The following is a 22,629-nucleotide window of genomic DNA, read 5'->3' on the forward strand; positions in this document are numbered from 1 at the left end:
CTCAACTTTTTTGGAATTTGGGTTTAACAAGAGTCTATGCAATCATGTCCGACGCAATTAAGATTTAAACTGTCCTGAATGACAGCCATGGTGTTTCATGACTGTAATTCTTTTTTTAAGGAAAGGTCTTTATTTTCATTGCATTACATACTGAGTAATCTATATTTCCACCAATGAGTTGCCCAGTACAGCCACAACCTTCTAAACAGTTGCCAGGGTGCAATATCAGGTTTAGCTACTAAGCTAGAACACACCCTTGATATAACAGAAGAATTTAGCCACAGTGACCATCACCCATTGATGCCATTTTTAAGCCTTGAGTGGAATTTTTTGCTGATTGGAAAACAAAGGCAATGAATGGATCTGACCGTGAGTGATGCTGCATGCTTATTGGGTACCAATGTGTTGGACAAAAGGTTAGATCATGTGGATTAATATCGTGTTGTATCTAATAAGACTTGAAACTAATGTCTATTATTAAAAATATAAAGCACGTGTTTACTGAGCTCACAGATCAAGCGAACCAACGGCCATCTTCTCCTAGTCCTTTTTACAGCCAGATTTCTTTGTGCAGCCATGAGAGTTGACTCCTGCTGGACATTTGAAAAAATGCAAATGGACTGGGTGTAAAAACATCCATTTTCTTCTACATTACTACTTCTCCCACTTCATTTATGGTCCCACAAATGTGTCTCTCTGTGTACACAGTTTTGTTCGCATAGTGAGTGGAGAAGGGTCTTCACCTAAAATGTGTTGCCGTGCAGCCTTCTTCTTCAGTCACATTTCTCACTCACTATGTGTTAATGTACCTCTCTGCACTGAATCATACTTGTTATTAATCTCTGGCTCTCTTCCACAGCATGTGTTTATCCTGTTTCCTTCTCCCTCTCCCCAACCGGTCACAGCAGATGGCCCCGCCCCTCCCTGAGCCTGGTTCTGCTGGAGGTTTCTTCCTGTTAAAAGGGAGTTTTTCCTTCCCACTGTCATCAAAGTGCTTACTCAAAGGGGGTCATATGATTGTTGGGGTTTCTCTGAATCTATTATTGTACGATCTACTGTACAATATAAAGCACTTTGAGGTGACTTGTTGTGATTTGGCGCTGTATAAATAAAATTGAAATGAATTGAATTAAAATCCTAAGTGTGCTGATTGGTGGACAAGCAGACTGGAATAGGGAAGGGAGCAACATCACAGTTCTCTGGGAAAACCACCAAAAAAAATTGAAAGACAAAAAAATAGAGCATGAAACACACAGACAGTGACTGCAGTGGACTCTTTTCAGTGTTTTTAAAATTTGTTTTCAGTTTAGCTCTCTCTCTGTTATAACTTTGCTGTTCTCTGTGGCTGGCTGATGGATCAACAGCAGCACAATCAATCAGTGGCCCGTTTGCACCACATACTTTGTACACTTCCTCAATACTGAAGAAGTTACAAGGATCAGTTTTTACATTTAAAAAAAAAAACAGGGCTAGAATGTTTTGGGATTATCAGTTCTTTTAACTTCACAATGCCCAAAGGAGGGGGATGGCTCACTGATCAGCTCACTGATGTGGTGGTAATGCAATATGGATTTTTTTCTCATCCCTGTCAGATGTGCACTCAGCCACCCTGTCATAAAAGGATCTCCCACTGAGGTTTAGTTATTTTTATATTCTGAGTTTGAATCTGTGGAATGGAAGAAAATGTATATATTTTCCTTAAATTTTCTACTTCAGTCTAGTTTTAAAACTATGCCTAAAAGCAAACAGCAAGTCATTTTTAAACAAATTTCAGAATAAAACAAAATAAATTAACCACAGGCAGCCTTTTGGTGAGCTTTTTTTTGCTTGTCAACTTGTGACTGACAAGTCATTGGGCAATCGGCATCTCCTGGGCAATTTTTGTTTCCCTTATAATGGCCATAAATTGTCAATTTGGGCTCAGTGTTTTATTTGGTATGACCCATAAACTCATAAAGAGTTTTTACTGAGGTCTATAAGAAGAGGAGCCAAGTGCTATTTTCCCATAGACTTTTATGCAATTGGAAATGTTTGTTAAACCACAGCAGTCGCCCTCTGGTGGTCATTAAATATATTGCAATTCAAAGGGCCTTTCAATTTGACTTCACTTTTCAGACCCGGAAGGATGTTTGCGTAGCTACGGTGTCCACCAGATTTTGAGACACCTCTTTTAAAACCACAAATGTTGTGCTGCAAGAAAAAGTCTCCATCATCAAATAAAAAAAAAAGAATTTAATAATTGAGGTGGATCCTCCAGAGATCAGGAATCTCTCTTTAAAATTTATGGCCCTCTATTATGTAAGAGGTAGTGAGATATTTCAACATGGAGTGAAGTGGTGAGCCAGAGAACAGCTGCACTTCCAGCATAGATAAAACTGCTTCAATGTGGCATGGTCAAATGCTGACGTCGACCTACAGAGATTCTTTTTTTTATTTTATTTTTTCAGTGATATCCATGTTTGCTTTGTGTGTAGGTCCAATTCATCATAACTGACAGGGTCCCAGACTTCCCTACTCTGTACCAAGTTTACAGTCACCTGCAGGTGATAGCACACATTGCTGACAATGCACAGAAAACACAGCATTCCCACGGGCACTGTGTCTTAAAGAAGTACTTTTTTTTTTTTTTACTGGCTTAGTCAACATTTCCCTGCCTTCCCTTCTGGTAATTTGTTAGGGCTACATAGTGACTTCTTATCTGCAGGCCTCCACATTTTTTTTCTTAATTTTTGAATCAGCTTTTGGCTGCTTCATCACCTAAAGAGATTGCTCTGCACATCAGCAGCCACGTTGATGATGAAAGGACGGGTAGGGTTTGGCCATCTAAGCCAGAAAAAAGTAATTTTGCTTCAACCACAATAGCTAGTGCCATGGCTACAGATATCAAAGGGGATTAGAACACTGTAATGATCATAATCCAGTCACGCAAATTCAACAGCATACATTTTGCACACTCTCATTTAGAGTGTCTCTTCTTAAAACTTTAGCATGTGTGCACAGTGTTCAAATCCCTGCTTATTCTCTACTTGTTCTGCAGTTCTGAAGGATGCATGCAACAGTGCTGTGCAGGTTTAACATTTGGTAAAGTACAGTGGGAGGAGGCTACATGGGTCCTCCTGGCACAAACAAGAGCCAGGATGAAAACTCCCACATAAATGACATCAGCTTTTCAAATATACACTTTAATTAAATTTTCAAGAGAGAGTGGAAAATTGCTCTTAAGATGCTTTTAACAACTTTTTGGCGCAAGTATTGGAAATATTTTTTAAATAACTTAACAGAAAGTAAAATAAACAAGTTGTTCATTTGAGTTCTCATATGAAGCACTGGAATGTCTCTTTTGTGGATTCTTGGAACAGCTGTGCTTCCTGTTAGTGGATTCTCTGATTGTGGCTATTGGTGCATGACAGTTTTTTTGTAATTAAATGATTTTCCTAAGTAAACATGCTGACAATGTGAATGAGAAACAGAAGGTAAAGATAAAAAAGCTTTTTTTTTGGTTTATGAGAAGTGATTTCCTCTCAAACATGAGAAGAATGACGAGGTTTCACAGCTGTCCTGTGGGAATTCCACATTGATCCGTGTTCATCCGACAAACATGGGCACACTGGAATGATGCTCCACCACAACCTTTTCGATTCAACACCTTGGCTCTGTTATGCGTTTTATCCCCTTCATGGGAAGGATCACTGGATATCAATGCAAAGTTCTCACTTTTATTAATATGATGAAACATTTCTATCCCGATAGGAGTGGCCTTTTCTAGGATGACAATGCCCCTGTCCATTGGGCACAACAGCTCACTGAATTGTTTGATGAGTGTGAAATGATGTAAATCATATGTTGTGGCCTTCACAGTCACTGCATCTCAATGCGATCGAACAACTGTTGGACATTTTAGACTAGCATGTTAGACGGCTCTCTCTACCACCTTCTTCAAAACACCAACTAAAGTAAATGTTTTGATAGAGTGATCTTCTATCCCTCCCATTTACATTTGTTGTTTGTTTTTTTGTGCATATATATGCACTCACCTCACAGGAAATTGAAGTTAAACTCTAGTCGATTGTCTTGCTGCTGTGCCCTCAGTGTGGAATAGAGATTGACAGACCACGTGACTTTCGCGCATTGCATGCCGGTAACTCGTGGCAAAACAATCCAAGTACCGCATCAAATGCAAGCATTTGCAGCACCGCAAAACGTTCATTCTCCGGTTCCAATACCTTCTTGCTTTTTCTTTGCCCCCCAAAAAAGTTATGTACAAAACGAAGGAGAACAATGCCGGTCTGTACAAAGACAGACTTGATGAAAAGTCAAAGAAAAGATACGAGGAAAAAAATCAAAGGAGTGAAAGGTTTAGACCCTTACAGCACACAGAGTGGACAAAATACGTTAGCGTGCTGCCCAACTTTCACCACGATCATATTTATAATGTTCTTGGAGGCACGGTGGTTAGCACTGTTGCCGCACAGCAAGAAGGTCCTGAGTTCAATTCCAACATCAGGCCGGGGTCTTTCTGTGTGGAGTTTGCATGTTCTCCCCGTGTTTGCGTGGGTTCTCTCCGGGTACTCCGGCTTCCTCCCACCGTCCAAAGACATGCAGCTTGTGGGGATAGGTTAATTGGAAAATCCAAATTGCCATTAGGTGTGAATGTGAGCGCGAATGGTTGTCTGTCCCTGTGTGTTGGCCCTGCGACAGACTGGCGACCTGTCCAGGGTGTACCCCGCCTCTCGCCCTATGACAGCTGGGATAGGCTCCAGCGCCCCCCGCGACCCTGAAAAGGATAAGCGGAAGCAAATGGATGGATGGATGGACGGTTCTTGGAGTGAGTGCATACACTCATGAAGTTTAGTAACTTCAGGTCACTGCAACAAGCCCAGGTACAGTTTACCGACGGATGGGTACAGGACCTTGAAATGCACCGTGTAGAACGAAAGACCATCGTACGTATCATAAGTTTACCAGTCTCACAAATCGTCTTCATAAATACACATTCGTTAACCGTTTATTAATAGGACCTTTAAGCTAAACGGTAATTAATTAGTAGTGGAAATAATTTCTGGTTCGCATTACAGAAATGTAGCAGTGACAATAATACTGTATGCTGTAATCATACTGGGCAACTAGTGATACAAAAAAACCTGTTTTATCCTGTGAATAAAAGTATATGTTTTTGTCAATGTACCATGGTAATAACAGAAGCGAAACGCAATATTGTGTCAGGACAATTCACTATTTACGCACAATAAACAAATGAGCATAGCGCCACAATTTCTGTTCAGCGCCAGACTTGCTTGTAACCTATATCACCAATTATGTTATGAAAAATGACGTATTAACTACAACAAAACACTGACCTTTGTGGAAATGTTTGGAGCAGACTAACCTGTGAGCTGGAGTGTTCTGGGACGTTATGTTTGGTCTTTGAATGGCTGTAATCCAGGCCATCCGTCGCCTCCTTTTACTTCGGAAACATGGCTCGAGCAATTTCTCTTCAACGACGTAATCCGATAAAAAAACGATCTCTTTACCCGTCGGCTTCCCATGGCTGTCATGCGACCGGCTATTGCAGTTAATAATACAACAGCTTCTTGACAGTTTTTTGTGTTTCTTTTTATCGCTGTGTAACTGATTTCAATTGAAAGCCCGCGTGCGCTAGTACCTCTTGCCACAAGTTCCCAGAATTCTTTGCGGTTTTACCCTTGAATGATTTTCAATCTCTATAAGAGATTGAAAATGTGACGTCATTCAAGGGATTCAAGGGATTTCTCCCATAATCAGCATTCATTATTACATGGCCTGCCCAGGCCTGTAGCTGAATGTGAGACAGTTACATGTGGCCACGGCACCAAACGCAGGATTTTAACGAAACAAAGTCTGCATAAAAAATATTTTAAATCAACCTAGCATTTTTCGATTCAGCTTTATTCTCAGATCTGTGATTTTTAATTTGCAGAGCCCTATTTAATAAATCTGGTGGGTAGTGTTTCCCAGTCTTACAGGCTGGGAACAGGTTAGGTTATGTGCTTTTCCTCCCTCATCACTCTCTGAAGATGCCACATTCCTCTGTGGTGCTGCTTCTGTACCAGACGATACTGCAGCGCTGCTTTCAGTGGAGCTGCCTCAGAAAGACCAGAAAATGCTGTGGCTCACTCTACATTTCTACAGGCACCAGAGATTGTACAGGCGTTGTTGGGCAATCCTCACCTATTGGTGTGTGTGGACCATATGAAGTCCTCTATGACGATCATGAAGAAGAATTTAAACTTCCTGCCCTGCTCATCTGGGATTGCATTAGTCTCTCCATATCCTCATCAAAGCCACAATCAGCTCCTTGATCTGTTTGATATTTAGGTTAAGATTGTTGTCCCAGCACTATCATCTGTGTTAGATAATTTATCTCCAAAAAGGAGAGCAAAAAGGAAGATGTGATTGATCTATCTATCGTACCAATGCTAGCTAGCACAAATTTAGTGTTTTGTACACTTTGCCAGTTTTTATTTACATTTTTCTTCCTTGGTATATATTTATTGAAGTCTTGGTAGCCGGGGATCGGGGGTCCACCAGGGCCTCAGCTCCTGGCAGCTGCCCGGCACACAATGCCTATGATGCCTCCTGCGGGCGTTGGGCCTGCAGGAAGATGGGCCCGTGTCCTTTTTTCGGGTTGTGCCCCGCCGGGCCCCATGAACTAAGGCCCGGCCACCAGATGCTCACCCTCAGACACCCTCCCCGGGACTGGCTCCAGGGCCCTGGTAACCCTATCCTGGGCAGGGTGAACTGTCCCCTAGGTGTTCTTCTCATAAGGGTCTTCTAAATCGCTCTTGGTTCAGGCATGTGACATGGATGCCTCCTCGGCGTATCCTGGGTGAGGTGTTTCGGGCATGTCCCACTGGAGGGAGGCCCTGGGGCAGACCTAGGACATGCTGGAAAGATTGTATCTCTCGACTGGCCTGGGAACACCTCGGTATTCCCCCGGATAAGCTGGAGGACGTGGCTGGGGAGAGGGAGGTCTGGGCTTCTCTGCTTAGGCTGCTGCCCCTGCAACCTAGCCCCAGATAAACGGAAAAAGATGGATGGATGGACAATATATATTTAGATTATTCTTTACATGTTTTTTATGAAATAGTGAATGGCCAAATTCATTTTTAGAGATTTTTGTACAACGTGTAACAAGAAAGAAGAAATTCGACACATAAGTCAAAGAACCAAAAGAAGAAAGAAAGAAAAATAATCTTGTCACAGTTTTAAAGCCTTTATTGTGAAAGCAACACATTTTGTGTGGTGTACCAACTTTTATGCAGTGTCATGTGAGACTCTTTTGGCATACAGATGAAAAATATATCTTCACACATCATCAAACTGCTTGAACAAAACCACACTACCTGGTTCTGCCAAAAAATAAATCATTTTATTTTAGCCAGTTTATCGGTAAGTTTGGGGAAAAAATTAGAATTTCAAATAGTCTAATTTCCATCCTTCTTTCAGTTTGAAGATATAATATAAAACGTAGGTGATCAAACCAGCTCAGATTTTAATGATAAGTGCGGAGTGAATATTCATGCACCCTTCCTGCTTTTCAAGCTCTGTTTGTTTTCTTTTTAAAGAAGCAGCAGAGCTCATGTTGCTGTGTCTCTGCCAGGAGACCAGACAGGCAAGACAGATACATTCACGCAGACTTGCTCTCACCACGCTGCCCAGGCAGGATGAGTTTGCCCTTGTAAAGAAATGCATACACATGGATGTCTCTGATACCCCTGTCTGCTGGAGTAAGGCATCAGGCCCTGTTAACGCTGCTACTATACATGCTTCACTAGACTTATTTTGTAGCTATCACTCCTCTGTGGCATTCTTTAAAAAGAAAAATTGCAATATCCAAGGATGTTTTCCTTCACCTCCTACTTCCTCCTCCTACCTTGTGTCATTCCCCTTGACTTCTAAAGCATTACATCCTTAAGCAGAGTCATTTTCAGATGAACTAATCTGTCCTCCCAAATCCCGTCTTTCTCTTGTCATGGCTGTGCTATCAGATCCTGGGGGATTGATGGGCTGCCGGTAAGAAGACTCCTGCTTCAACCTCAGTAAACCGAGCACTAGTTATCAATTCAGTCCAGTATCAGGGATCGGAAGAGTGCACCTCATTTGACGGCCTTCACCTATTTTTAATGGGTCCTCTAACCTAAGCCAGTAATTTGAAACAAGAGGGAGAACTAAAGGGTAGAAGAGTTGTTCTGAAAGTTTTTCTTTTTTGTTTGAACAACATCATTTTTTTTTTCAAATAAGCTCCAGCAAATACTGATGTAAAATTTTGTATTTTGGTCTAGACAGCCCTAAAATGTGATGTCCACATATGTGGAGAAGGTCCTAGGAGGTTAATGCAATATCTCTCAGCCTTTTCCTGTAAAAGCATATTTTAAAAGCAAACTGCCTTATTAGAAACACAGGAACTTAACAGGACAGTTTTTCAACATGATATTTATCATCTGAATAAGCACAGGCTTTATAAATGGCAGATCAAAAATATATAAGGAAAGTTTATATTGCAGTTTTGGTTTTAAATAGGTCAGTAGCAGTGGTTCAGGCATGAACAGGGTGTCTCTTAGTACCGTGGCAGAGAAGATATGTTGCAGGGGCATCCAATGTTCCAAATATGTCTTCTGTTCCCGACACTCTGTGTCCCAGTAGGCCTCACAACAACTTGGGATCTCTTATCATTGATGGAACAATAACATTCTGACCAGTCTCAGGTGAAACATAATTTCTCCCATAACAGAGCTGGATGTCAACGTTTTGGATATATAGTATTTGTTGATAAGGGAACAGTCGGTTCTCATAGTCAACTTGTTGGAGACCAGAGCAACTTGGACAAGGTTTTCAGTGATTATTACCAAGTGGTTTGCCTGGATTGGCAAAGCAAGAGTCTCCTTCATCCAGCTAAAGAACATTTGGGCATCCAGAAAGATGACCCTGACTACCAAGATCCAACTGTTCAACTCCAAAATGAAGTCAATACTGCTGTACAGGGCTGAAACCTGGAAGACAAATAAAACCTCATAATGCAAAATCCAGAAATTCCTCAACAGCTGTCTCAGAAGGATTCTTCACATTCGAAGGCCAGATACAATCAGTAACATCAAACTAGGGGAAAGAACCTGTCAACTCCCAGTAGGGGAAGAAATGAGGAAGAGAAGATGGTGCTAGGTAGGGTACACTTTGCGCAAACCGCCAACCAACATCACCAGGCAGGTTCTCAGGTGGAACCCCAAGGCAAAAAAGCAAAAGAGAGGCTACCCAAGAAACACCTGGCGACGAGACTTCGTGGCAGAATCAAAAATGATGGGCTTACACCTGGAACCACCTACAAAGAATGGCCCAGGAGAGAAAACTCTACCTTTGGCGGCCCATACCCTGGGAGGGGTGACAGGCAGTAGTAGTAGTTGCCTGAAGTGGAGAAATCTCTATGGTTTCATCCTTACCCCTTTCGTATTGCCATTTCATTGTGAAAATGTCTTTTTCTTGTTTTTGCAGTGTTATCAACGGTTTGTAGCCTTGAAATATTTGCAATTAATAGGACGTTTACTAAGCCTCTGTGTTATTTTGCACTCAAATTACCATCTTGCTGCAACTACTTGAACATTTATGTATAAATTTCTGAATTTCTGTTTCAAATATACGAATTTCTGGCTGGACTCTGAATGTACGTTGTTAATGTAAATTTCTCTGTAAGCAGACACCTGCAGATTTGTGATTTTCAGGGATTTATCATAGTTAATCGCTGTGCTGTCATAGATTGCATGTAATTGTCAATTTGTTCAATGATAAGCTGATAGCAAGCTGACTCCATTGTATTCTCATTTTATTACGATCTTGACACACCTACGTATTGAGGCCTGACGACAGCTATTGATTGCAAGTCTTTGTAGACTTGGGACCCATCTTTGAAGCAAACATTTCAAAAGCAACAAGATCGCAAGTTTGTTGCAAAAGATTGCAATAATTTGTTCGTGTAATGGTCTCCAACCACTGTGTGACTGTCTGGGACAAAGCCTGGGACAATGGGATTTAGCCTTCTTTTTATTCTGATCCACACATTTGGGTGATGTTTTTAAACTCAACCAAATACATGTATTTTGTCTTGTTGCTTACTGTTGAATTTATATCCATGTATTTATTTGACAAGAATATATTTGATGTATATGCCTATTTACATTTTAGATTTGAGTCATTTCCTCTTTTTTCTCTTGCAGAGTCGGAAACATGCCAACAAAGTGCGACTGTATTACATGCTACATCCCGTGGATGGAGGTTGCCCTGCCAAGAAGCTCAGATCAGACAATGTGAGTCCTGTGTGAATTCTCTTCATCCTGCTGTGTGTTTGCCCACAGCCTTGGTAATCACCGAGAAACACACACACACCTCAGCCCCAGTCCACCCCTGCTGGTCTCATATGGAAACCTTTAATGGATTTTTCACAACAACAGCCATGAGACTCGCTGGGCCCTTGTGCTTCAGAATAGGTGACTGATAAACAGCGTTGCCACATTTTTAGACCAATGAACAATGCGATTGTGATGGCACTGCTGGCGATGCCAGAGGATGTCAACCTTGCATCAAACACAAAGGCGCATTGTTTGGTGTCCGGCCCTCACAGCAATTACTGTCATGTAAATTTGAAGCATGCGATGTGTCTGACAGACACAATTATGTGTGACTTTTGTTCCTCTTTTTCTGCACTGAGGAAGGGTGAAAACACGCTTCTAACATCCTCTTTGCAGCTCTGCCAGCACACAGATAAGCATCGCAGTGTGGAAATTTCATGGTGGGTGCTGATATTTGATGTAAGCGTCATGGTGAAAGGTGCCTTTCCAATCCAAGTCGAGTTTACAGCTGGAGTGTGGTGGTGGAAGACTTGAATATAGAAGTGGACAGACTTTGATGAAGAGACAGGGAGAGGTCTATGCTTTGATTACTGAGGGTTTGCCAGCTATCAGTAAAGAAATCTGGGTTTCTGAACCAGATAAGGACATGTCAAGGGATGCTATTGCATTCGCTTGCTGCCTCAGCTTGTCATCTAATCCTGCTGCTCTTGTTCTTTCTCCTCTTGTACCCATCTACATGGGTTGGGAAGATGTCACACGCCTCCATTCTCTGAGTTCTCTAGTTTTGGATAAGTTCCTTTCCTCTACCTTCCAACCATTCCTTTCCTGTTTCCTTTGTTTTCTCTTATTTTACTTTCCTATGTTTTTATATTCATTCCTCTTCTTCTTGAATTTCTTTACCCTATCTCCTTTTTGGTCCTAGTATGTTTTTCTACTTTTTTGTTTCTCTTCCACTGATTTCTTTCCTTTGTGTTTCTCACTTAGTTATTACTGTTTTTGGTTTTGATGCATTTCTTATTTCATACTCCTTCCTTGCTTCCTTTTTTAACCTTCTTTCTTTCCCTTCCTGTGTTGCTATTTTTGCATTAGATATTTTCTCTTCTTGCTTTATAAGTTTTTTTTCTCCTCTGTTCTTTTCATTCTTTACCCAAAACTTTTATTCCCCTCTTTTTTGCCTTTACTTTTCCTGTCATCTATTTTCTTTTATTTAATTCTCAGATAATTTTCTTTCCTCTCTTCATTTCCTCTGCACTTGTTTTGGGCTTCATTTTCTGGTCCACTTTTCATTTTCCCTTTCTCTTTCTCTTTTCTCATTATCTTTGTTTCTTGTTTCTTATTTATCTTTGTTTAATATGTATTTTCCTCTCTGATCTTTTGCTTTATCATTTGTTCCTTCTTTCCCTCCAACAAATGTCACTATATTCAGCGTTTTGTTTATAATCAATTTTCTTCTCTTTCCTGTTTACTTTCCTTTCCGTGCGCAGACACCATTACCTCTTATACCTTTAGTGTAGTTTTCTCCCTAGTTTTCTGGCCCAGAGTCAGGCAACACCATGCCTAAACTGGAGTCAGCTGATGTCCTCTCTTAGAGCTCAAACCAATATCAGAGTCATTTCTTGAAGTAAACCCCCTGGATCCAGAGAAGCATTTATGGACCTGCAGTCCAAATATTAAAGCTGTTAGAATTTTGTGTGTAGCTGTCAGAGTTTGTGTCTGCATTGCAATGGCTTTGTCACCACCCATGGCCAGAAGATGGCTTCTACATGGACCCTGTTGTATTACTACAACATCCTTCCATTCTGTAGCATTAACATGGAGGGGGAGTTCAAATCAGAGGAGCTTGACAAGTTTTTCTGCTGAGCTGACATTGCAGGCTGCTTCATATGAGGGAAGTTTGTGGTATGTAGTAGGGATGCACCGATACCACTTTTTTGGAAACGAGTAGGAGTACAAGTACTTGCATTTCAGTACTCGCCGATACCGATACCGAGTATTTAATAAAAACATGATTTAAATTTACAGGTAACAGCTTTAGTCCTATAATTTAACAAAAAAAAAACCCCCAAAAAACAAGGGACTGGTTTGGAATTAAGAACATTTATTTAAAATGAAAAGCATGTTGTATGCAACATATTACAGAATAAATAATTATGAAAAAAATTTTAAATAGTGACAGTGCAACTCAAGTATTGTTTTCAGTTTATTGTAAACTCTGCCGCTTTGGACAACACAAGGGGCATTAATAAACATCTTTGTTATTTAGTGCACAATATTTGAATAAACTAACAACATCCACCAACATAGAACTGTGGCAGTCAGTGCAACTGAGGTAGTTATTAACATCAAGTCTAAGATGACTCACTTAATGGAGAGAAAAAGTGAGTGGCAGGGTTTTTTTTTTAAGAAAAGTAGCGTTTCTGCATTATCAGCAGTCAGACTGTTTCTGTTTTCATCTATAATGTGTGACACTGAGCTAAAAAGCCTTTCACTTTCCACACTGCTACATGGGGCTGAGAGGCATTTACTCATCTGTTTCTCTGTTTAGAAGTCTCACAAGCAAGGCTAGTGCGTCGTAGCTGCTCACTTTTTTAGTTAGTTCCTCAAAGGGGGCGAGGATGGCAACAGTCGTCTCCATAAGAGCCCATTGGTGAGCGGTGAGATAGTCAGAGAGTTCATGCTCGGACACCCCAGCACTCGCTTTTGCTCAATGAGGGACTGGAGCATGTAATACGTGCTGTTCCAGCGCGTCTGTACGTCCTGCTGCAGTCTCTTTATTGGCTGGCCGAGCTGTCCCTGAATGTCCTCGAGGCGGAAGTAGGCTAAGGCGGAATGTTTAAAAAAGCCCAACTATTTTCCGTCCCCCTGCTATAGCATCAGCTATGCTCCTCTGTGCTAATAAGCGTGGGTAAACTCTTTGTACTCGTTGTCGTGTTGGGATTTTGGTGCTTGATTAAATTACTTGTGTTAAATGCGCTACCTTTAGAGCCTCCTCTGGACAATTTCGCTGAGCACACTTTGCAGTCCGCCTTTGTTTTCATGTCTTTGTTCACTTTGAAATAGTTCCACACGGCTGACTTGTCTCGCCTGCCCTTCTCTCAGCTCTGAGCTGCAGCCGGGGCCTGGGGGCGGGCACTCGGGGCCTGTGATTAACCCCTTACATGCCGCTTAAACATAGACAGGTCTCAGACCCCGGTATCGGGGGACTTTTAACGAGTACGAGTACTTTAGAAAATGAGGTATCGAGGCCGATACCCGATACTGGTATCGGTGCATCCCTAGTATGTAGTAATGTGTCAGTCGCGAACGAAACAGCTCTTAGAGCCGACTCTTTGAAGTGAACGACGCGAGCCGTGGGTGCGAGCCGTGGGTGTTTTTTTTTTCTTTCTCTCACCCTCTCTCTCGCATTTTTCTTCACTTCACTCCGCACCCGAGCCTTTTGCTTGCGCTGGGAAGAGGGGGGAGGGGGCGGAAGTTGCGCTCTCAGTAGCACAGGAACAGAGCAGGAGGGAGAGAGAGAGAAAGAGAGCCAGGGACAACAACGTCACATTAGAAAGGTATAGTAATCATCCACAACTATTTTCAGTTGCGGATGATAAAGGATTCAGAAAATTTAATCATGCAGGCCCATATGACAGAGAATATGCATCTTCTTTTTGTTTTCATATTTTAATTTCTATTTAATTGTGTTGTGGTTTGCAGTGTTTTGTGTTGTTTCATTTTAAATTTGTTTAACAGGAAAAAGCTGAAAATTTAAGTATTTAAAAGTTGAGATGTAAATACTTGGTTTTTGTATTATATGATTTATTTATTACATTTTATGTGGAGTGAATAAATAAAAGTATGTTTACGGTGGCCCCAAGAGACAAAGCACGTACAAACTTCAAGACACGTACAAACTCTGAAGCACGAACAAACTCCAAAAAACACGTACAAAACACAACAGAAGTGCTCCAGGATGCTAGGGGCAGTGTTGAGCTTTTGTTACTTAGTGGATACACAACCCAGGAAGTACCAACGACCGGATTTGGTGTGTAGTAACAGGTAAATGAACATTTTTTTTTAATTATTTAAATATATGAGAGCTTGTGTATAAATACACAAACAATACACATATGCTTTCAATTGTGTAATTTAAGTGATCTAGGTAGCTGTTTTGGAAGTTCAGTTAACGCTAGAAATGTGCTTTGGAGTTTCTACGTTATTTGGAGTTTGTACGTGCTTTGTCTCTAGGGGCCACCGTATATATTTATATATAAACATATATAAATAAAACCACACTTTTTTAAAAGTAATTCCTTTTGTTCATGATTTTATATTGTTGTTAATAATAAATTAATTAAAGCAACAAAACAACCTGAAGAGCTGGTTGGGAGCCGAGCCGAAAGAGCCAGTTCCCTAAAAAGAGCCGGAATTCCCATCACTAGTGGTATGTGTGATCACACATGTGATGCAACTTATAGTAGGTGAGGTCTGGTGCTGGTGTGGTATGGAAGAGTAAGGGTCAGGATGAAGACAAGTAAAGGAGAGATGAGGCTTTGTTCAGTCTTCATATACACAGGTATGTCCATATAAAATGAACAATAAGAAAATGAAATATCGCAATAGAATATGGGTAAAACGCGCATGCGCAGTGCCTTTGTTTTCATACGCACATGGCAGAAAAAGCATGAGAATGAGAAGGGCGAAAGTGGATCGTTGAATGAAACGGATGAATCAGAATTGGATTGTGAAAATGCTGCAACTTCAGTGGTGTGGAACTGGTTTATCTTTCGTCCGTCAAAAACACAACAAAGCACTATTTTTTGTAGCACATGCTGGCGGGCCGTTGTTATTACCGTGTTGTTTGGAAAATACGGCACACTTAAAATCAATCCTTTGATTTTTCTGAAAATCGACAGTGCCCCTTATAATCACGTGTGCCTTATGTATCAATTCTAGTTGTGTTTACTGACTTTGAAACGATTTTATGTCGTACACGGCGCTCGAAAATCTGTCAAATGTTTTAGTACGACTTTGCTAAGCTACCAACCCGCACCGCTTGATGGATTGTCGGAGCATTATGGCTATTGTAGGCAGGAGCCTCGTAGAGTGATACGTACTGTGCTTCAACATAATATTACCGTATTGTGTGTGTATAACCTCTTTTTAAGTTTTGTGGATATTATACATGGTTATGCTGAGGATATGTCGGCCAATTTCCACCGAAAATGCCTTTTGGTTAAACTGTCAGCAAGGAATTTGCATTTGCACCGTTAAATTTTTATATAAGTTTAATGCACATAAAAAACAGCTGCTTGTTTAAGTGTAATAAAGTTGTAGAGTTGTAAAGTATTTTGTCTAGTGTCAATTATATCGTCAATATCGTCATTATATCGTTATCGCAAAATTTCAAATGTATATCGTGATAAGTATTTTTGGTCATATCGTCCTGCTCTAGTATGAAGACATTCTTTTGATTGAGAAGAGAAAAAAATATTATATATATATTTGTAAACTGGGTGAACAGAGTTGAGTTTTTAGGGGCTTCACTGATGCCTGCAGAGGAACAGAAAAGTTTCTGCCTACCTTTGATTAAATTCAAAGTTCTGAAGATGCTTCCCTGTGCTTGTGTGTGTTGCTCGGTTCCAAATAGAAAAGTAATTTTCACATTTATTTTTTGTTACTGCAGTTGTACAGTAAAAAAAGTTAAAAACAAAAATGATTAGGCATCAATCAAATTTGAATTCATAGTACAGTAGGTTACATTCCAGGTGGCACCCACTGCTGACAGTGATTTTATTGCTTGTAACGAGATGCCATCCACAGGGAAAGCACCATCAAACCTGTCTATAGAGACAGGCTCCCTCCCCATCTGCATTTTACGTATCAACTAATAGGCACATGAACCTCTGTAGAGGGGGCAGAAGGATCTCTAGGTCATGTGGTTTGATGCAGAATCCTTTCATTAGTCTAGAATGAGAGCCAAGGGACCCATTTGGACCTGACAGAACAACTCCTCTGAGCCTTCCTGCGATTCAAATTAAATCAACCTCCGGGTTAATGTCTGTTCCAGGAGGGAGAGCTCCTGTTTTACTGTTAGAGAACGATCAGGATGATGGGGTGTGAAGGGTTCACTCATTTCTGCAGCAAATTCTCAGCCTTGCTTTGATAGTTTACTTTCTGCACTCTCTTGCCTCATCACTAATACTGTATGTTTGGACCAATGTTTGCGCCACATTCATTAAATTTTGAAATCACATGAGAGAAGAGGGCTTTGTAGTTAAATGAATTTCTAAAATAGATCTGAAATATTCTTTGTTAAACTTGTTTCTACAGAAATAATTTCAGTCACAAAGGGTTTTGCTTCCCTTTTGGAGCATATTGGTCTTTTGATCATCGTGTTCTCAATATGTATGTATGTATGTATGTATGTATGTATGTATGTATGTATTTGTTTCTGGGTATCCCTTGATGTAAAAGTAGAGACTACTGACTGATACTTTAAATACCTGTATTCTTTACCAGTCATCTGAGCAACAAATTTGAAAATTACACTGTTATTATTACAGTGATTAGAAAGATAGTGTCTAACTATAACATATTTTATTTTAGTATATCCTCAAAAGGTTCAAGACACAAGCCTGTCTATAGGCATGTGCCATCTATCTTCACAGTTCCTTGAAATTTATTCAATATCTTCAGTGGCAGTATTTTGGATGTCCGAAGCCTAAGATTAAAACAATTTTTTCTTTTAGTATGTGTGCATGGCAGTTGCATGATTTTAAACACTTGTGGTGCAGATAAATTAGGGCAGAATCTGTGTTTTAATAAAACAAGTCAACCAAACAACCAAAATAGATGGTCTGATCCATAAAATGTACTCCTCTTTTTGTACATTCTGTCAGTCTGCCCCAGTGCAGCTGTGGCTACAACCGTAGCTTGCCTCCACCAGTGAGTGAATGCGAGAGTGAATGAATAGTGGCGTTGTAAAGCGCTTTGGGTGCCTTGAAAAGCGCTATATAAACCCAATCCATTATTACATACAAAATACAAAATAAATAATTCACTAGATTTAATTCCTGACACTTGACATACATTTTGGGGTACACACTGGGCTGGGTAGGGAGAAGGAAAGATTAAGCTCTACAGTCACCTGTTTATTCATTTAGAAATTAAACTTTTTTAAAAAATGGAGCCACTGGACAATTTGGACACTCTCTACCTGTCATCTTAGGTTAGAACTACAGGCTTTAAGGCTGTTACATTGATTTGTGTCTTTTGTTGTTCTGGAACACTGACTGCATTGTAAAAAGCAAATTTACAGTTTCGCATGTGCGTTACTTCATTCTGTTGTTGTTTTTATTCTCTTAAAGCAAGGCACATTTGCTAACTTTCAGTGGTGTTGATCTCCCAAAGGGTGATTCACTCCTGGACCTTTCAGCTAACGCCGGCATTAGAACTTTCATTGGTCCGTTAAAAGCTATCTGAAAATGTCTCATAAGAGTAGTGTCTTCACGATTTGCTGTAGTTACACAGCATCGCCAAAATTATTTTACATTTTTCAAGCAAATCTACACCAACTTTTTTTTGTGTATTTTTTTAAGCTGGTTGAAAAAATCTATGACCAAACCAGGACTAGCTTCACACATTGCTTCATCTTTGCTTTTTTAAATGTCACAGTAAATCTGTGTTTGGTCTGTAGTCTGACCTTAGGCCCTTGGTAAAAGGGCACATTGCCTTGATGGGAAAGGCTCCGCTTAAACTACACAGATGTGATGCGACCAGGCTGTGCTTATAAGGTGGCACTATCTAAAAATACACTCGGCAGCACAGCCTCCAGAGACTGTGGGAGTGCGTACGGCCTGGCGTGACCCGATGTCTGGACCCGGTTGAGCTGATGGCATCTGACAACTGTACACGCTCCTGGTCATGCTAGTCCCGGTGATAACCTGCTCTCATGTAAAGGAGGAGGGGGTGTCAGTCAATGCTTGCTTTGTGGATGGAGATTGTAAAATGGCATGTTTGGGATTGTGGCTTCATTTGTTCAGATTTTTTGTACCAGTCAGATTAGTTTTACAATCACTGACGTTTTACTCTGTTAAAGCCAGACAGACTCTCATAAATAAGATTAAATTGTTTATTAAAAGAAACGTTGAAAACCCGTGAAACTGCAAAGCAGTTATTGATGCTACAGTTTTATCAGGCAGACATGAGTTCAGCACCCATAGTTTGACTCTACTGCATTTTCATTTCTGTGTTGGCTGGTCAGTCAGCCTTCTGTTCTGACATTTAAACAGAACAGTATGAAGAAAAATTAGGATTCAGATAGCCCTATGAGATCTGCACATTCAGCTCTGATAATGCTTTGACATTGCAAAAATATTTTGCTTGAGCCAGCAAGGTTTTTAGTCGATAACAGGATGGGAAATGCCTGTGTTGTACAAGTACAGAAGGTTGAGCGGTATAAATTAATATATAAAATGTACATTTGATAGACTATTTTACTGCAAGCTAGACATTTGTTGACTGCTGATTTTCACATTCGCATCATTATTTTACATGACTTTTTAATGATAATCAAATTCATCTTTTTTATCAATAACTGGAAAAATGCTTAAATTATCGTTTTTTCACATCATAGCACTGTGTCTATTAATTCTATTTCAAGAAGAGAACCTCCAGCAGAACAGTGCTTAAGGAGAGGCAGACATCTGGTTGACCTGTGAATATCTGTTCACTTTTAAAAGTGAAGACAGTTTTACAAGTTTAGAAATAGGTTTCACTACAGTTAGTATTTACCACAGTGGTCAAATCCAGTAGTCGAGTACCAGAAAACAGATGTTGTCTTTGCTTTCCTTTCTTAGGTGGTCATGATTCTGCGGGTTAATGAAATGCTGACCCTGAGCTCTCTAGCCATTATGTCAATATTTGAACTTCTATCCATCCATACATCTGTTTTTTAAAACCACTTAACCAGTTAAGACCAGTTTTGAATCACCAATAAACATCACAAGCTTGTCTTTGGAATATGGAAGGAAGTAACCAGAGAGTTCACAAAAGCACAGAAATACAGAACATACAGTACTGACTTCACACAGAAATGCCCCAGCCAGCTGGTGGATTCGAACCCGCAGCCTCCTTTCTGTGAAGCACCACCACTACTGCATTACTGTGCCAGCCACTCGTCCATCTATTTAAATTTAATTGAAGGAATAAATGTGGTTCCACTGCTAGTAACATGTAAGCATCTTGATGTTGGATGAAACCACTCTCGCAGAAATGCAGCATGAGGTGCCACTATTTCTCAGGATGTTATATAAAAGCTTTGCTCTTGACACCCGATAATCCCATATCAATATGAACATAGTCATCATATAACAACTACACAGGAGAAAACATTTTTCACAATACCTCAGGGATGGCTACATATTGTTGTGTTGATGTGTTTGTCATGCCTCATGGTGCCACTTCTTAACACCAGGGTAGGTTTCATTTATGCCTATTAAAGGCTGTTAAAATAAAGCCACTAATGTTTATGCTGTACCACTAGTGCATAGGCAATACTGTTTTCATCCAGTTCCACATTTTAAAGCAATACACAGTGATCTAGAGAAGAAATAATGCAATAAACAAACCCACTCTCTATATATGTTGTACTGGAAAAAATGTAGCTAATTCTCATTCTCACAGAAGGCTGACGGAAAACAAAACAAAACAAAAAATCTTTTAATTCTGCTCTGATGTGAAAAACAGTTTTCTCTATTTTTCTGGTTGTTAGCATTTTTGTGTAAATGCTAACAGCACTATGATGTCAGCTAAATACTAATTTTAGCACGCTAACTTAAATTTTATGACCCTGACTTGTTGGTTTTTAGCAAGCTTTGTGCTAACTAGCTAAAAATAGCTAAACAGCAGTAAGCACAAAATACTGGCCACTCCTCGAAGGTTCACCAGTGTGCAAACCCATATGGAAAAGATATATATAAATCTTATAAAGTTTTTATCTGTCTTGTATGAAACTTGTATGAAAAGCATACAAGAGTGAACACAGATATAAGATCCCTTGAAAAATTATATAATGAAACTTGTATGTTTTGTATACTTACTAAAAATATATATTAAAGTAATGAGAAAGTGGCCACTTTCATGAGTAAATCATGTAAGCCTTATATGATTTATATATGATTTACTCATGAAAGTGGCCACTTTCATGAGTAAATCATATATGTTTTTACTATTTCTTTTCCATATGGGAAGTTTTCATCCAGTGTGGCTAATGGTTCTCACCGTGGTTTACTGGCATCCCAAAGTTCTGGAACCCTTTCTAGGATGATATATGTCAATGATTTTGTTTCTAAACAGCCCTTACGTTTCTGTAGATTATGGCATGATGTGTTGCGTTTTGAGATATTTTAACCTACTTCACGTTGCCAGACAGGGTCTATGAAAATGATTTCTTGATTCATCAGGTCTGGCAGTAATCAGGCCTGGGTGTGAAACTCCGCTTTCAGCTTTCAATATGGTTAATTCATGATTTAACGTTTTCATACAGGGCCAGGTTGATTTGTATAGCTTGTTTCCCTTAATATACAAAAGCTTAATTTAAAAACTGCATTTTGTATTTACTTGTCTTATCTTTGTCTAATAATAACATTTATTTTTATGATCAGAAACATATAAGAATTGAGAATGTGGAAAAAATAAGAAATCAGGAAAGGGACCAATTCTGCATAAATAATGCACTGTAATAATTAAACTGCTGTAGACTAAAACTGGCTGTACCTTGAACAAAGTATGTACCCATGGATATAAAAATCAGTTTCACAGTCTGTTGGACTGACAGGCACACTTACAACCATTCTGTTCCATAAAATTTCCACCACTTTACTTTGTCAAACACAGCCAATATCCATTATACACATTCATGTGCGCAGAGTTTTGCAATTGGTTGGATGGTTCTGGTGTAAGCCTGCCAGTTTATTCAACTGCCAGTTTCCATTAAATCAGGCCTCAAGCATTCCCACCATATCCTGGTGGGTAGATGGAGCAGTCACACTGGAGATGGCACAGGTGTCCAGCGTTGCCTTGACTGAACAAGAAGTGACTGCAGTCTTATGCTTCGTTGCCTTGACCTCTCCTTGGGCAATGTGCAGCAGATTGCACTCTTGCACACATTTCTAATAGTGTATACGTACACTACATCAGCTGCATGGCGAGGAAGCACCAGGGACAGAAAAAAAGGCCTCTGGAGGTTTGAGTTCATAGTGGGATCACATGGACAATAGCAGAACTCCATTCTGCTATTTTGCTGCAGCTTAAAAAAATAAGATGGCATAAGTACAGCATGTAGTTTATTAAAATAAGTAGGTATCAATGCAGAAACAGAATTGTAAAAATAATAAAAGTTACATTCTAGTCAAGAGCCAAGAACTTATTTGTGTTAATGAGCAGCTGAACTGTAAAATGTATTAGAACGCACAGCATAACATGAGAAAAGCATAAGAATAATTAAAAAAAGTATTTCAGACCGTGCATTAGAAATCTGCTTCACATGCCAATAATACAAGAGCATAATGTTCTTATTTGCATATTTTGATTAGTACATATTCACCTTATCTAAACAGCAGATGGAGCACCACTTGCACAGAATATATTATTTATTGTCTGTAATGTTTGCTTCCAAGTATTTGAAATAAATACCAGGTTGCTCCTAAATGTCAGTCACTACTTAATGTAAAGTTATGCTATTATGAATAAGAGGAGCAGATATCATAATTTGAAAACATTCTCTCATAATATAAAAAAAAGCTGAAAAGAGAAATGTTAAAAAGAACTATGATCCGAATAAGAGAACATTTCAGGATGCCTCTCAAGTGTTGCTGCTAATCTGGCAGCTTGTGCAGAAATCGTCAGTTGTCTCACCAACTCTGTAAATCTGTCAATAATAACTTTGCAAGATGGTGAGTTGGTGGTTCCTGATGGCAGCTAAAGAGGTAACTCATCACAGTGGAAGATAGGAAACGTCATCATTTTAAGGATGCTGGACTTCCTGTACAGTTGCATGGCAAGTTATCAGAAGCTCCTTCATTGATCTTCCTCTTCCATGAGCTTCAAATCAAGCTTGTTTATATTTTAAGACTATTTTTTTCTGCTGCAGTTAGTTTTCTCTAAATCTAGTCACTCCAATCCACAATGTTAGTAATAAAAATAATGGTGACCTCATGTTTTGTTTTGCTTCAGATTCTGAGCGATGAAAGTCACCACTGTGTTTTTT

General features: G+C 39.8%; 1 protein-coding gene and 1 long non-coding RNA gene across 3 annotated transcripts in view; both read left to right on the forward strand.

Annotated features, from left to right (window-relative positions):
- zmat4a (zinc finger, matrin-type 4a) overlaps positions 1 to 22,629 on the forward strand; it is a 187,297-nt gene that overhangs the window by 60,105 nt on the left and 104,563 nt on the right. For both annotated transcript variants that reach the window (XR_014877406.1, XM_085181642.1), the window contains exon 3: positions 10,245 to 10,334. Coding sequence is in view for 1 of the 2 variants with exons in the window: in XM_085181642.1 (XP_085037768.1) it covers positions 10,245 to 10,334 (90 nt within the window). In the remaining variant the exon portion in view is untranslated. The remainder of the gene's footprint in view (positions 1 to 10,244; positions 10,335 to 22,629) is intronic.
- LOC146507238 (uncharacterized) lies at positions 10,341 to 22,475 on the forward strand. The gene is made up of 2 exons (XR_014877407.1): positions 10,341 to 12,705; positions 12,892 to 22,475. It is a non-coding gene; the product is annotated as an uncharacterized LOC146507238 (long non-coding RNA).

This window comes from Neolamprologus multifasciatus, chromosome 12 (assembly GCF_963576455.1).
Source record: "Neolamprologus multifasciatus chromosome 12, fNeoMul1.2, whole genome shotgun sequence".
NCBI lineage: Eukaryota > Metazoa > Chordata > Actinopteri > Cichliformes > Cichlidae > Neolamprologus > Neolamprologus multifasciatus.